At 53.8% G+C, this 13,591-nt stretch overlaps 3 protein-coding genes across 3 annotated transcripts; 1 reads left to right on the forward strand and 2 right to left on the reverse strand.

Moving 5' to 3' along the window:
* Nucleotides 1-77: 77 nt before the first annotated feature.
* Nucleotides 78-6,274, reverse strand: cct8 (chaperonin complex component; the record flags this gene model as incomplete). The annotated part of the gene is made up of 9 exons (XM_002955957.1): nt 78-440; nt 1,170-1,376; nt 1,657-1,906; nt 3,257-3,441; nt 3,937-4,086; nt 4,770-4,838; nt 5,340-5,444; nt 5,860-6,017; nt 6,142-6,274. 9 exons carry the CDS (start codon nt 6,272-6,274, stop codon nt 78-80), a joined length of 1,620 nt encoding a protein of 539 aa, XP_002956003.1.
* Nucleotides 6,275-7,398: 1,124 nt separating this feature from the next.
* VOLCADRAFT_119235 (uncharacterized protein) lies at nt 7,399-9,263 on the reverse strand (the record flags this gene model as incomplete). The annotated part of the gene is made up of 4 exons (XM_002955958.1): nt 7,399-7,821; nt 8,792-8,862; nt 9,071-9,133; nt 9,206-9,263. 4 exons carry the CDS (start codon nt 9,261-9,263, stop codon nt 7,399-7,401), a joined length of 615 nt encoding a protein of 204 aa, XP_002956004.1.
* Nucleotides 9,264-10,034: 771 nt separating this feature from the next.
* On the forward strand, nt 10,035-12,994 carry VOLCADRAFT_66446 (uncharacterized protein; the record flags this gene model as incomplete). Its single annotated transcript, XM_002955903.1, has 5 exons — nt 10,035-10,331; nt 10,884-11,054; nt 11,510-11,681; nt 12,303-12,304; nt 12,512-12,994. Coding segments are annotated over 5 exons (1,125 nt in total), but the record flags the coding sequence as incomplete, so codon positions are not given.
* Between the last annotated feature and the right edge of the window lie 597 nt (nt 12,995-13,591).

Genomic DNA, 13,591 nt, shown 5'->3' on the forward strand with positions numbered 1-13,591 from the left:
CCATCCTCCTCCAACTCACGCCCCTTCCCATACTAAAAGCCCAACAACCCCAGCTCAACGACCCGCCTCTCGCTGTCTCAGTCATCGTCACCATCGCCACCACGCGCCTTCGGCCCTCCAGCCTGCTTGGCCATGATAATCTGGTCCACCTTGAGCACCGTGCAGGCCGCCTCCGTTGCCAACTTGACGGCCCACCATTTCGTAGAGAAGAGGTCCATGATGCCGTCCGCGGTGGACAAGTCTCGTGGGGCTCCACCATCCACATCCAGACCGGCGTTGACCTGTCCAGCGGCGTGTGCCGAATAGAGCGCTGACAGGGCGTCTGTGGCGTTGAGCCCCGAGTTCTCTGCCAACGTCCTTGGCACCACCTCGAATGCCTCTGCGTACTTGGTAATGGCGTACTGCTCGAGGCCCGTCTGCTTCTTGGCAAAGTCAGCGATCTGAGGCCAAACAAAGATTTTCAGTGATGTCGCTATGTCGTCAAGAAGACAAGATGTCGTCACGCGAAAAACGCGAAAAACAGTTCCCAGGAAATAACGAACGGCAGATGAGACAAGAGAGCAAAGGGAAAAAAAGGCCACGACAAAAGCGGGCACAGTAAAACATGGGAAGGTGAAATCTATGGAGCCATCCAGGGGCCCCCCTCGCCCTTGCGCGGCACTACGGCGTCCATGCTCTTCCAGCGCCAAAACACATAACGTCATTTTTCATTGCGTGTGGTGTTGCGTATGTCTAGTTAACTGGATTAAGCCTGAAAGTCCAGTTGACTAGACACACGCAACACGGCACGCAAGCCTTTCAGGCTTAGTACGCTGGTGAGCAGCAGCGAAAATAGGTTTTTTTTTCCTAAACGGGAGCGACTTGCAAAAATGCAAGTGCTTCCTGTCAAAAATGGCCACAGCACAAACACACCTAAGGATGGTGTTAGTCAATCAGTTTGCCTGCGCAAACTGTTGTTCTACGTACATGCACCATTTAAACTATAAATAAACTGTATCTTCCTCCGCAAACACCAAAAACGTTTTTTCTGCAGGCAGACAGACTTACCAGATTTTCCCAATTGTTCTGCCGGGATTTTACCATACAATACCGATATCCATCTTTGCGGCGTCATCCGGCCTGATCTGGCCCCGTCCAGCCCCGGTCCAGCCAGCCCCCCTCAATCTCACCTGCCGTGCGAGCTCGATCTCCGGTGCTGCGCCCCCCGGCAGCATCCTTGAGTCCCGGCACAGCGCTTTGTACGTGTTGATGGCGTCGTTGACCGCCCGCTCCACATCGTCCAGGAAGCCCTCTGTGGAACCACGGAGCACGATTGTGGAGATAGAGCCTAGCGCTGCGTCCTGCTGGAGAACCAGACAGTTGGTGCCGCCAATCTCCTGCAAAAGCGGGAAAAGAAAAGGAAAAGCGAGCCCCAAAGGAGATGAAGAAGAGATTAACACAATGTGATAATAATAATAATAATACAATTTGGAGGTCTAGGTGAGGAAATACGCTGCGATAACTAAATGTTTTTCGCGTCGCAAGGGAAAAAGAGTGGGCATGCTGTGGAATGAAGTACAAGGCTTTCGCAGCTGCTGTCCTTTGCTTGCTGGTGCTTGGGACTCCCCGGCATTCCCTGCTGACCACACTCCGGGCGGCCCCCCCCAACGTGCACACCTGGACGCGCAAGCTCTTGGCAAACCCGAGCTCATCAGGCGAGGGCGCGCCAAAGGTGGCACGAGCCGTGGTGCCCGTGGCGCGGCACAGGCGCGAGAGCTCAAACTTTGACGGCATCTTGACGACCATCAACCCGTACTTTTCGCAAAAGTGGAGCGCCATCTCGCCGATCGACGAACCGCTCATCACCACACGCGCTCCGCTGCTTGCGATGCCCTTTATGTACTCCTCTAGCTTGGACTCCTCCGACCTGCACAGAAAATTGTTGTTGTAGTTGTTGTTACAGGGTGGTACAGCTTCACCAGTGACCTCCTTCCCGAGGCAATGCTGTTGTTCTTGTTGTTGTTACAGAGTGGGAGGCTTCTGGGCCAACTGAACACACAGCAAGTGACAAGGCATGCATGGTTTTGCCTTTGTAGTTTGTTTCTCCTCTCGTCTTGCCACTAGCCTGCGCTGTGTGCTTGATTAATGAAAGCTCCCCTATGGCTCTGCGAGCCTGTGTAATAATATATAATTCCTTACGGCGTGCATGTGTAATAAGATCCTTTCGGGCCCCCGCTGTTGGTGAGAACTTAACTTACATGACGCATGATTAACCCCAATAGATCATCACAGCTCCACTCCATCAAACATGTTCTCAACATGTGTATGTGTGACGACATATGTTATTATGTGGTTAAGAGGCCGGGAACGTTGTGTCACCGGGCATTTGTCGCTGACCTGGAGTTGGCATTTGGGGGCGCCACTGAGTGTTGGGCAAGCAAGGTACTAGCCTTTCTTACTAGCTTAGGAGTGGAACCCCCCACTAATACGCGCGGTAATGATCTTATATCGTACTACACCACCCTTAAATTGCCAGTCGAGAGCATTCTTAAGGTTTTTGCCAAGCGGCTTGATGCTCGGTGGGAGTGCCCGAATACCTTGGGTGACCCCCGCGTCTTCCCCATAGGAATTACCGGAGCCAAGGCGTGTCGCTATATGAACTGGATGGGAGCTGCCCCGTCAAGGGGTGCGCGTCTTGATTGGTTGGAGCACACTAAAGGGACCATGCCCCAGCGACTTCATCATGTGCTCACGCGTTTTCGGTTAGGCTGTTGGGAGTTAGAGGTTAATAGGCCTAATGGGCGTGAGCGCACCGCGCGTACCTGCAGGCTTTGTGACTGTGGAGCGGTTGAGGATGAGTTGCATGTTTTCGAAGAATGTCCCGCTTACAAGAGCATACGGGCTAAGTATGATGGTGACCTAGTCCTTACGGGGCGCAGCATGCGCACCACTATGACTGAGGCGCCACCCCTGGCATTGGCCAGGTACCTCTCGGAAATCTGGGAGGCCAGGCACGTCGCGCTGAGGCGCTTCGCCCTGAAGCGGACGAGGGAGAATGAAGATGACCTCCCGCGTACCCGCATCAATACCAATACAACGTCCATGGCCCCCCCGGCTTTTACGGACACACCCGCACTTGTGTGCGGAACTTGTAACTTGTAACTTGTATGTTATTAAACACATTTACTCGTCGTCTGCGGGTTCTTCGGTATAGTGCGAAATGGCCCAGAAAGCAGCCCGTTCCGTGTGACACTCTGTAAACATCGTTCAAACCTACTTGGAGTAATTCTCCAGCTCCTCCGCGCTCTTAATGAGCACGGTGCCCTTGGTGTCAGTGGAAGAGGTGTCCACACCTTGCGTGTACGCAGCCACCTTGGCGTCCTCCACGGCCTTTATGCTGCCCTCAGTGTCGCGCTTGAGGACCATGCCCTTGACCACGTTGCTGTCCAGCAAGGTGCCGCCCTGCCGCGTGCGAGTGCGTGTGCGCGTGCGCGTGCACGCCCCAGAACCAGTTTTTCAGAAAAGAAAATCCGGGTTAGGTAAAACCGCCTGCTTTTTGCCTTATTTTGCAGCTCTTGTTGGCACCAGGTAGGCTCAAGCTATGAGCTGCAAGGCCGACGAGCAAGCTATGAGCTACCTGCCGACAAAAGCTGGAAAAACGTCTATTGGAGCTGGTGCCACGGGATTGCCACAACACGATGGCATCCATGGAAATCTCCAAGGTTGCGAGCCTTGGTAAGGCAGGCGGGTAAGGCTCTGTGGCATCTATTCGGGAGCTGCCTTAAATGGTAAATGGTAAGGGCACTGCTGGCGAAGAAACATGGCTCCAGGAAACAGGACAACACGTACACCAGCAAGCAATGCAACCCAGAACGTTTGCTATGGTGCGCAACACCGCCACCAGCTGCCCTTCTTTCGGCGTTCGTAAAGGTTATCCGGATTCTTGAAATGACCCACCTGAATCTTGATGACCCGCACATTGTCGACATTGAAGTTGTTGGGGTTCTTGGGGCACACGTCGATGCACGCCTCCGCCACTAGACCCCCCAGCAGGTCCTCGTAGCCGTTGATTTTGCTGCTGATGGCGCCCTTGAGCCGCCGAGCGATCTGCACATTTTTCCAAGACACCCCGCGCCCCGTGACAACATACCAGTCAGACCCTCCGTTAGTACATACAGGCAAATTGACACCAACAAAACGAAAACCCAGAGTACGTTGCCTGCCCGCATGGTTGGATACTAAGGAAGAATTCGAGTTGTATACTGTCCGACCTATCGTGCAGATGCCTATGAATCCAACCAGAGGATGGCGCCATGGCATCGGGGCCAGCTGGCCAGAGTGTTAACACGCACAATGCACCCACGTGGATGTGCTCTAGCAGCCACAGTAACAAGCGCACTGACCACCGCAAATCCTAGATGCCTTGCCATGTAATTGCCCCCAAAATACCATTCAGTCGCATCCATGCACACTCGGCTATCTATCTACGGCTATCACCACCCTCATGCAAAGCTGCGCCCCACGGCCTGCCTTGCCAAGGAGACCACCCTCCCCGAAAGACCATGGCTCTCAGTCAGATAGCTCAGTGCCCTCTTCACGTTAAAGGAAGGACTTCTGTGTTGGCCATTTGTCCCTCCTCTGCGCGCTTTTAAGATTTTCGAGCCCCTAAGGATTTCATGTTCGTGGTGAGGATGCTACGTGCGCAGGGTCCTTGTCAGGAAAGTTGCGTTCGCAGTGCATGTGAGTGCGACCGTCAAGCACTTGCCGCAACCATTGCCGCAACGTCTCACCTCGGCCTTGTCGCGCACGTCCGCATCCTTGGTATCGGGCAACACCAAGGACTCGAGGACTTCAAGGCCCTACAAAAACGCACGTGAGGGTATGCATGTGCCTCAGGCCCCGAGGAAGACACGAGTGCCAACCAATCATTGGTTGCAAAATAAATTTGTAATTTTCCGGAGGGGATGTTGGGAGCGGAAAGACAAAAGACTTGCGAATGGAGCTGCTGTCTGGAGGGGTTCCAGAGCCCCAAGCGCACCACGGTTACCGTCTAGGATTAATTACCCTGTTAACTTCCTGAATTCCCCCCTTCAACGAAGAAAACACTGATTACGTCCCACCATCATCCGCGTCCAAGCACGAAATCGTGCTGGTTGCGACTATTCCAGGACGTGGTCGCGACATCACGCTATTCCCAGGCTCCCTCGTTTTTCTTTTGGTGATATCCATCCCGACCCTGCATGATGTTGCTTATGACACCACGCACAACACGCTTCCCCGTTCACGCACACTTCCCAAATAGGGTACCACGCGCTAGTCCCCGTCCCGGACATGCATGCTTCCCTATAGCGTGTATGTACCTTCTCAGACGCTCGTTGGTAGCCTTCAACCACCTCTGACGTGTGGAGGCCATCCCGCAGGAGAGATTCTGCGTTAGACAGCAGCTCTCCGCCCAAGGTCAGCACCTACAGCAAAGTAACAGCGTGAAACGAAAGGAAGTTCAGGTGGGCGACAAGCGCCGCAGAAACACAGAAGCAGGGAGCAATCCAGGGATCAATGCCAGACGGGAAGCTAAGCTGAACAGAACTTTCTTGTTCTGGGGTATGTGACGGCCAGCTGCATTCACACTGGAGCACACGTGACAACTCCGATTAAACCGCACGCTGATCCCATTCCCATTAAGAACCGGCGCACGTCCCCCGATTGTGGTCGAATAGGAAGTTCCCCAATATAACCGATCTGCAAAGCTCAAGCTGACCAGTAGCAGGGATGTGACGAAACAGCCCTAGCAGGTTTCAGCAGAGTGCAGCCATAGGGTTTGCGTAACCCCGCATGCGCCGTGCCTGATAACAGAGCATCCCCCAAGGCCCCTTCACGCACCAGGTTTGTCCCATCCCCGATCTCTGCCTCCTGTGCTTTTGCTGCCATAACAAGCAGCTTAGCAGCGGGGTGCTGCACCTCCAGCTCGCTCACTATCGTGCTCGCATCGCTCGTCACGAAAAGCTTCTCCAGGTGGTTGATAACCATCTTGTTCATGCCTGTACAATACCCAGGAAATGCTCACGTTGCAGTGCCGCCGTCACCAAAAGGCCGCGCGCCAATCTGACGACGCAAGTCCCGGAACGCCTGAGACAACAAAATCCCAACAGAATTCCATCACACCGTTTGGCCCAAGAGATGTCCGCGTGATCTGCGCCAAGCCCTTGCAGGCTTCGATGTTCTTCATAACTGCTTCCTGGAGCCCGCTGAAATGCTTATGCCCCTCTTTGAGCATGGCTTGCAGTCCGTAAGGCATTCCTGTGGCCATCTTTGCTAGCTTAACAAGAACTCTGTAGTCGGAGCTAGAGAATTAGCCGATCGGAGTGCAAACAAGTCGTTATGTAACCAGATAGCAAGTCAATCGACAAACACTTAAATACAACTAACATGCACGCTATTCGATCAGTCAAGAAGCAAAGCTTCTTTTGGCGCCAGCGACCGTCGTTGCCGTACACTTCCCAGTTTCCTTCTCGACCCCGAAGACCCCGAAAACAGGACCTACAGACCTACATGCATAAAATAAACAACGCGTTAGTGCTGAGCTATAAACATTTCGGTTGACGATGCTCTCTTTTCTGTCCCCTGGGTCCATAAGGGACCAGCTATATGTATAGCACGTCTTGGCTTACAGTGGATACCTAAAGGTATTCCATGTGAGGTTTGGGACCTATGGGCAGATAGCTTAGTTGGCCTCCATAATTCCCGGGGAATGACTCCTTCGAGGGTTGGGTTTTTATGCTTAACCTGCCTTACTCAGCCGTGCCTGCCTATCAATTGTCTCATGCGCCATTGTTGAATTAGGAGCCTTCACTTTCACCCATTGCAAACGTTGGGAGGTTGGAAAGCTGCGTTCGCTCATAATTTATACGGCAAAGCGGCGCCCCGCGCGCTGGGTTATTTGCATGTTCTCGAGATTTCCAGACATTTCCCTCCCTCCGCGGCGTACTTCATCACACCACAAAATCACGCATGTGGCAATGTGCCCAACGCAGCGACACCGGGATCCAACTACATCCCAGCCTCCCTTAGCCGCACCAACTGAAAGCCAAGAAAAATCCGAATTTCCTCCTTGCATTCCAACCCAGAGCCGACGACGCTCAGCAATGCAACAGCTCCAGCATTCTAGCTGCCAAGTGCATCCCCCTCTGCTTTGGATCAAGACGCAATTACACGTACAAGGCGGCCATTACTCGCCTCGCCTGTACTGCTGCTCTTAAGGGACTTGCGCCACCCTTTCTCTCACAATTTAAACCCTCTCAGGCTATCCGTACGCACCGCTCCCCCCCAGCAATGACGTTCACTCCTCCCTAAACCAAGAACATCGGACCATCCACGGAACCCAAAACGCCGCCATATACCGCCCCCACAGCAGGTACAATACTAGGAAAGCTCCTCTATCAATTTGGACCTCTTCGCCGCAACCCTTCGGCGCCCGTTCGCCGAGCTACGCCCTTGGCCAGCTCGCCTTAGGCCGGCCTGCCCATCCCGGGGCCCCACCACACCACCTCTTCCCCCCGCACCCTCCCCCTCAGCCACGCCCTCCTCTTCCTCCTCGTCCTCCTCCACCACCATGGGTTCGAGTCCTTGCGTGTTTGCCTTAGGCAACTCTCCATCACCATCCCCAAGATGGAAATCCTCATCGTCATCGTCATCACTGTCGTCTTCATCAATATCGTCTGCGCTACTGCTACTGCTGCTCCCGCTCCCGCCGGAATGAAGCACCCCCCCTTGACCCTCCATGGCGCGCTCCGCAGCTCGCAACGCCGCTACGTCGCGAAGCTCCAAAAGTCCACAGGCAAGATCCTGCATGCATAGCATGCAGCGGAGGAAGGGCAGGACGCATGTAATTGCAGATGTATGTCGATTAACACCGACAACGTTAAACGCCCTTCCTGCTCTGCGGTATGGCTTCGTGTAAGGCTGCCGTGCATGCCGTGGGGTTGGTAACCAGTCTAAGTTCTCACAAGGAAACCAGAACCACCCATCCGAACATGCAGAAGTGTGCGATAATGGCAATTTTAGCTAACCAGCCGAACAGTACGTTTCCCTGGGCTAGATAAGATCAATCGATGGATTCCCCGTTGACCTAGGGTTGATTGACCAGAAGGGTTTAATGAGACAGGTCGCAGTCAAAGGAGAGGTGGGGGACCAAGTGTTCGAAGGATGGTGTGCCATACACGCTTGGTTATCAGAAGCGAGCTTGTGCTTTCTCTCGAGCATGCAACCCACAGCAGTTGTAGGACTATAATGCAAAGAAAAGGTAGAGAGACTGGCATTGAGGAGTGCGTGTTTTTGAGGAAGAAAGCTGACTTGCCATTTCGATGTACGGCCCTTCCTCCCCTTCCTCTTCAATGTATTCAATGTCGAACTCAGCAGCTGGCCGGTCCTGTGGGGGGCACCAAAAGTAAAAAAAGCCCAACGAAGAAGCGGCATGCATTATAATGTATGCCGCACGTTCAAGCTGTAAAATTCATGAGCTGACGACATGCAGCAGCGCAGGGGTTGCGGGCACACCATTGTGGCACACATACATACACACATACATAAAACAAACATAAGGTGCGATGTGATAGTTCCATGGTAGATAGTTCCAGTCGATCGTCGTGCGAATGTTGACTTGGTGAAATTTTATGGCCAGGTAAGGTGTGCTACAGAGTCAAGAAACAAAGCACAGGCGTTGAAGTAAGCTCTCGACATGAGATAGAAAAGCGTGTACAATTGCATCTGGTAGATGTTTAGATGTTCCGTGTTGCACTAAAAGCTGTTGCCATACCTGCATATCTTGTTGGAGGCGGGCGTTCTCGTGCGCCATTTGCGGCAAGAAAGAGGCAAGCTTGTCTAGGACTGCAGAAGGTCAAGGTGTGGAGTCGATTTTGCAATCGACGAGATTATAAACCGCGGGAGTGGGAGCTCGTGTGATATTAGGGCATGACTGCGCTGTTGTAGCGTCCCACGGGACACAAGACAAGACAGAAACCGCTGCCAGAGCAGTAGATACAGAGGCAAGCGAACAACTTTTCCACCACATTGAATTCTGAAAAGACTTACTTACCAGCACTGCGTGGTGCCCGGCCAATTACAGGCCGTGAGCGAGTCATGTTCGCCAGCTTTTGCTCTGTTCCAGCGGGGCCGCACAAAGTGAAAATGGCGATGCAGCTCAGCCGTCATAACCCGGATCATTTCGCACCTAAAGCAGGCACCAAAGGACATTCCAGCTTCTCTCGCCGCTCAGTCTTGCCCTCCATGTGCACTGGTTCGATGGCGGCCACGCCGTCACAATCCGAAATTTTCACCTTTATATGCAATATTCTGTGGAGACAAAACCAGTTTTTAACGTCTGAAGTAGGAGTAAATGCCCTGGCTTACTCAACGACGAGTTCGGAACGTTTAGGAGCTCCGGTTATCCAAGTAGAATGGTTATGCAATACTTGAAACAAACAACTGTCCTTTATTGTGTGATAGCGTAACGGAAGTAAAGTTCGTTTGGCCTGGGGACTTTACTGTCCCTAAATGTCGTCCATGTACGGCAAGACCGTCATCGATCTATCATGGGTTTTTGGTGGGATTACCTGGGTTAAACATCATACACGTATTCCAAACTTACAAGGCTACCTTGAACTTTAGGAAGGCACGGCGACTCTGCATCCTTGCCGCTTGCATTGTTGCCACATCCTCACGACCGACACCATGCTTCGAATCAAAACAATACCAAGAAATTGCGCTATTGGAAAGCAAAGATCTCTGCTGCCATGTGCGTTTCGCGCCCGGACGGTGCACTTGGCCTCGCCGTCAACCTCCTTGCCTCGCCCATCGGCGGGCTTCACGCCTCTTGCACCGAAGCACTTTTCCCAGACGGTCGTCAGAACTGAAGCAGCTGCAAATGCTGGAGCAAGTAGCACGCCCGCGCCCGCGCCGAGCACGGGAAACAGCACATTCGTGCAGGTAAGAGTCCGGCGCTTAGCAACCCGCCATAACTTTTCCCCGCCAACGCCGCCCATACCCTCACCCAGGCCGTCTTCAACGTCGTCAACGTAATGATGGGCGTTGGTCTCCTCTCGCTGCCTTTTGCGCTTAAATCATCCGGCTGGATTGGGATATTGGTGCTCTGGGTCATGGGCATAGCCACCAACTATACAGCCAAAGCGCTCTGCGAGTGTGCTGACGCGGTCACCAAGCGGCAAGGCGCCGGCAGTGGTCCCGTGGGGTATGAGGAGATTGCCGAGGCTGCCTTCGGCCCCTTGGGTCGCCTCATCATCTCCGCCATCATCTACGTCGAACTCTTTGGCACGTGCGCGTTGCTCTTCATCCTGGAGGTGCGGGATCCGTAATGCCGTACTCTCAGGCCGGATCTTGTATACGTAAAAATGAATCATCACCAGAGTTTGAGCAAGCCGAGGACTGATTTCATCAAGGACGGATTATGGGGCATGACGGAAAGACCTGAACGGATCAGCTGCGCGAATCCGGACGGAGAGATATTTTTTATTGATAGAAATGTCATGGATTGGTCGCGGTGCAGAAGCTTTCTAATCATCTACCCGCAGTTGCCCAGTTCCCGGCACCGACATACGGAAAACGCTTAGATGTTCATACAACCCGACCCAGATCGTTGCATCCCTTTCCCCGTTACTACAACAACACGCCATTTTAACCAATCCACGTTACCTACATACCGCCAATACCGCCAATATCCATGACACCACGCATTCTTTTGTCCTCGTCGCATGACACTGCGTCGACTTTCCTTCGAACAACCGCTGACTCATGACACGTATCGTTCGTACTCAACCGTACGACGTGCTCTCTAGATACTACTACCCTGGTTCTATCCTACCTTCGTGCCCACCTTCGTCTCTACAATTCAGGGCGACAACATGTTCAAGCTATTTGGAGCCTCCAGCCTCGCGTCCAACCCCTCAACGTACATGCTGCTGGCGGCAGCCATCATGATTCCGACTGTGTGGCTGCCCGACCTGAAGGCGCTGTCCTTCCTGGGGGCTGCCGGCGTCACGGCCACGTGCACCGTCTCCGCAGCGGTGAGCTGCGCTCACCCGTGAGCTGCGGTTAGTTTGCAGCAGCTACTATAACACTTAACGGGACAGCTGCAACAACAGCAATACCAATAGCTCCAATACCAACAGCAGTTCCCGCACAGCACTAGAGCATTAGCAGCAGCAGCAGCAGCATTAGCAGCAGCAGCATTTGCATTAGCAGCAGCAGCAGCAGCAAAAATAGCAGGATTAGCATTAGAGACATCGTCGGAACAGGCCGTACTTCATTTTCATGTAGTTTTGTGCTGCCTGGTGGCCTTGGGTGTCTGTGTACTGCTCGGTCGTTGTTGATAACGGCGATCTCACGGCCCTCCGCGGCCCTTGTGTGCCATACGTTCTCGGATTGAAACCCTGAAAACCCTGAAGTCCCGGTGTTTTCCCCCCAACTTCCCCGGGTGGTGCTTCCCGCGCACCACCGCGCTCACTCCACCGTGCTACAGGTCGCCTACACGTTTCTGTCCGGCAGCTTCACGCCTGGCGCCCCCACGGACCTTGCCAACTGGGCTACCCTGCCACTGGTACTGGGCATCTGCACCTTTTGCTACAGCGGACATGGCGTGTTTCCCGCCATCCAAAAGTCCATGCAGGACCCCCGGCAGTTTCCTCAGGCGAGTTGAGATGAGAATTCAGATGACTTGTGCGGCAGGGGTTGGGGTTGGGGTTGGGGTTGGGGTTGGGGGTTGGGGTGGGGGTGGGGGTTAGGGTTAGGGTTAGGGTTGAATCTGGGCTGGGCTGGGCTGGGAACGGAAAAGGGGCGGATGTTACCCCTGTAAGAGTGATGAGTTCACGGCTCCCAGTGCCGTAAGAGCGGCCACCATCATCACGACTACCATACCACCACGTCCACCGGAGCATTATCACCGGCAACTGGCAACACAGATGCGCGATGGGGGTTGTACGACGGCGCGAGTTGGCTAGTTGTGGGGATTGGAGCCCGTAGGTCTGCTGCCTGCGCTTGTACTGGTACTTGGGGTTCTGGCGTGCTTTGAGCCGCCAGGACCTGCGCGCATGACGCAGGAGGAGCTGGTTTGGTGATGGTCTGGGGCTGCGGACGGGGACGATAATGCGACGGCGGGTTGTTTTGAAAGCATCGAGCACGGGCGTGAAGTACGTGGAGGAGCTTGGTTTGTGGGTTGGGCGTGCTGTTGATTGCACTGTTTGCACGTATGATTTCGTGCCCCACTACAAGGCATCTGCACATCAGGGCTTAAAAGTTGTGTTGAGTTGCTTTAGTGGTGGTGATACGGTGGAGGTTTATGGAGCCGCTGTGCCTCGTAAATGCCTAACTTCCGTCAAGGGTCATCATTATTATTTTTATATTTATTCTTATTATACTATATATTTTATTATTATTACTGTTGTTATTATTATCATTGTTAAGCACATGGAACACTTGAACACATGAGAGGCTCTAAACTGTGTTGTACGGCATGTTACGACAGGTGCTTAATGTGGCCTACCTCGTTGTGGCGATCCTTTGCACACTCATGGGCGCCGCCGGGTACTACATGTACGGCACCGGTGCGCTTGATCTCATCACCTTCAACCTGACAGGCGTTCTGGCGGCGGTCTGCGCTTCAGTTATCCTGGTCAACCCTATTGCAAAGTTTGCGTTGACCATGGAGCCTGTGTCCGCAGCGCTGCAGTCGGCAGTCCCGGGCGGTCAGCAGGGCCTTGTACGGCTGGTGGTGCGTACGGTACTGGCGATTGCGATCCTGGCAGCGGCGCGCTCGCTGCCGTTTCTGGCGCATCTGATGGCGCTTGTCGGGTCGTTTATGACGATCAGTGTTTCAGTTACCTTCCCGCCGCTGTGCCATCAGGTATCGGGATTATCGGATCGGTCGCCTCGTTTTGGGATGAGCGTCAAATGTTGTGTTACGTGCTCGGGTGTCACCAGTTTGCAGCAAGACAAGAAAAGCGTGTGATGTCTTTGTATGCGTGTACGGGCCTTTCCTCCGTAAGGATTCTTTGGCTTCTCCCTTGGTGCGATGTCTGTCTCATCCCTCTGCCTCTTCATGTTGCGCTCTCGTAGGTGCTGTGTGGCGACCGCAACGGGCCGCTCCGAACCGCCTGGAACTACTTCGTGGCGTTGCTGGGCCTGATCTGCACCTACTTCGGGACCACGGCCAGCATGAAGAGCCTGGCAGCAAAAGCAGCGGGAGCCGCGTAACGCAATGCAATGCGGTTGCACGATGTTTGCGTAGCACAGCGGCTTCTGTTCGGACATTGCGCGTTAGCGTACAGCAGCACTCTCACGGGGCGCACGAGCCAGAGCATGCATGCGGTGCTGTGATGATGCTGCTCTGCTTACAATTGCGCGTGCTATGCCGTAATAGTTGTGCAGGAATAAGGGGGCAGGAGAGTGCTCTCTGGCGCCTCCCAAAAGCGGGCGGGTGGGTTGTGGCCACGAATGCAGCCGAAAAGCAACCAGAGACGCAATGCGGGTGTGTAAGGGTGGGTGAGTGAGTGGGTGACTGATGAGATGGTGTTGCCAGCTGGCGGAATGGCGGAAATGCGGTCAC

This window comes from Volvox carteri (genome assembly GCF_000143455.1).
Source record: "Volvox carteri f. nagariensis unplaced genomic scaffold VOLCAscaffold_56, whole genome shotgun sequence".
NCBI lineage: Eukaryota > Viridiplantae > Chlorophyta > Chlorophyceae > Chlamydomonadales > Volvocaceae > Volvox > Volvox carteri.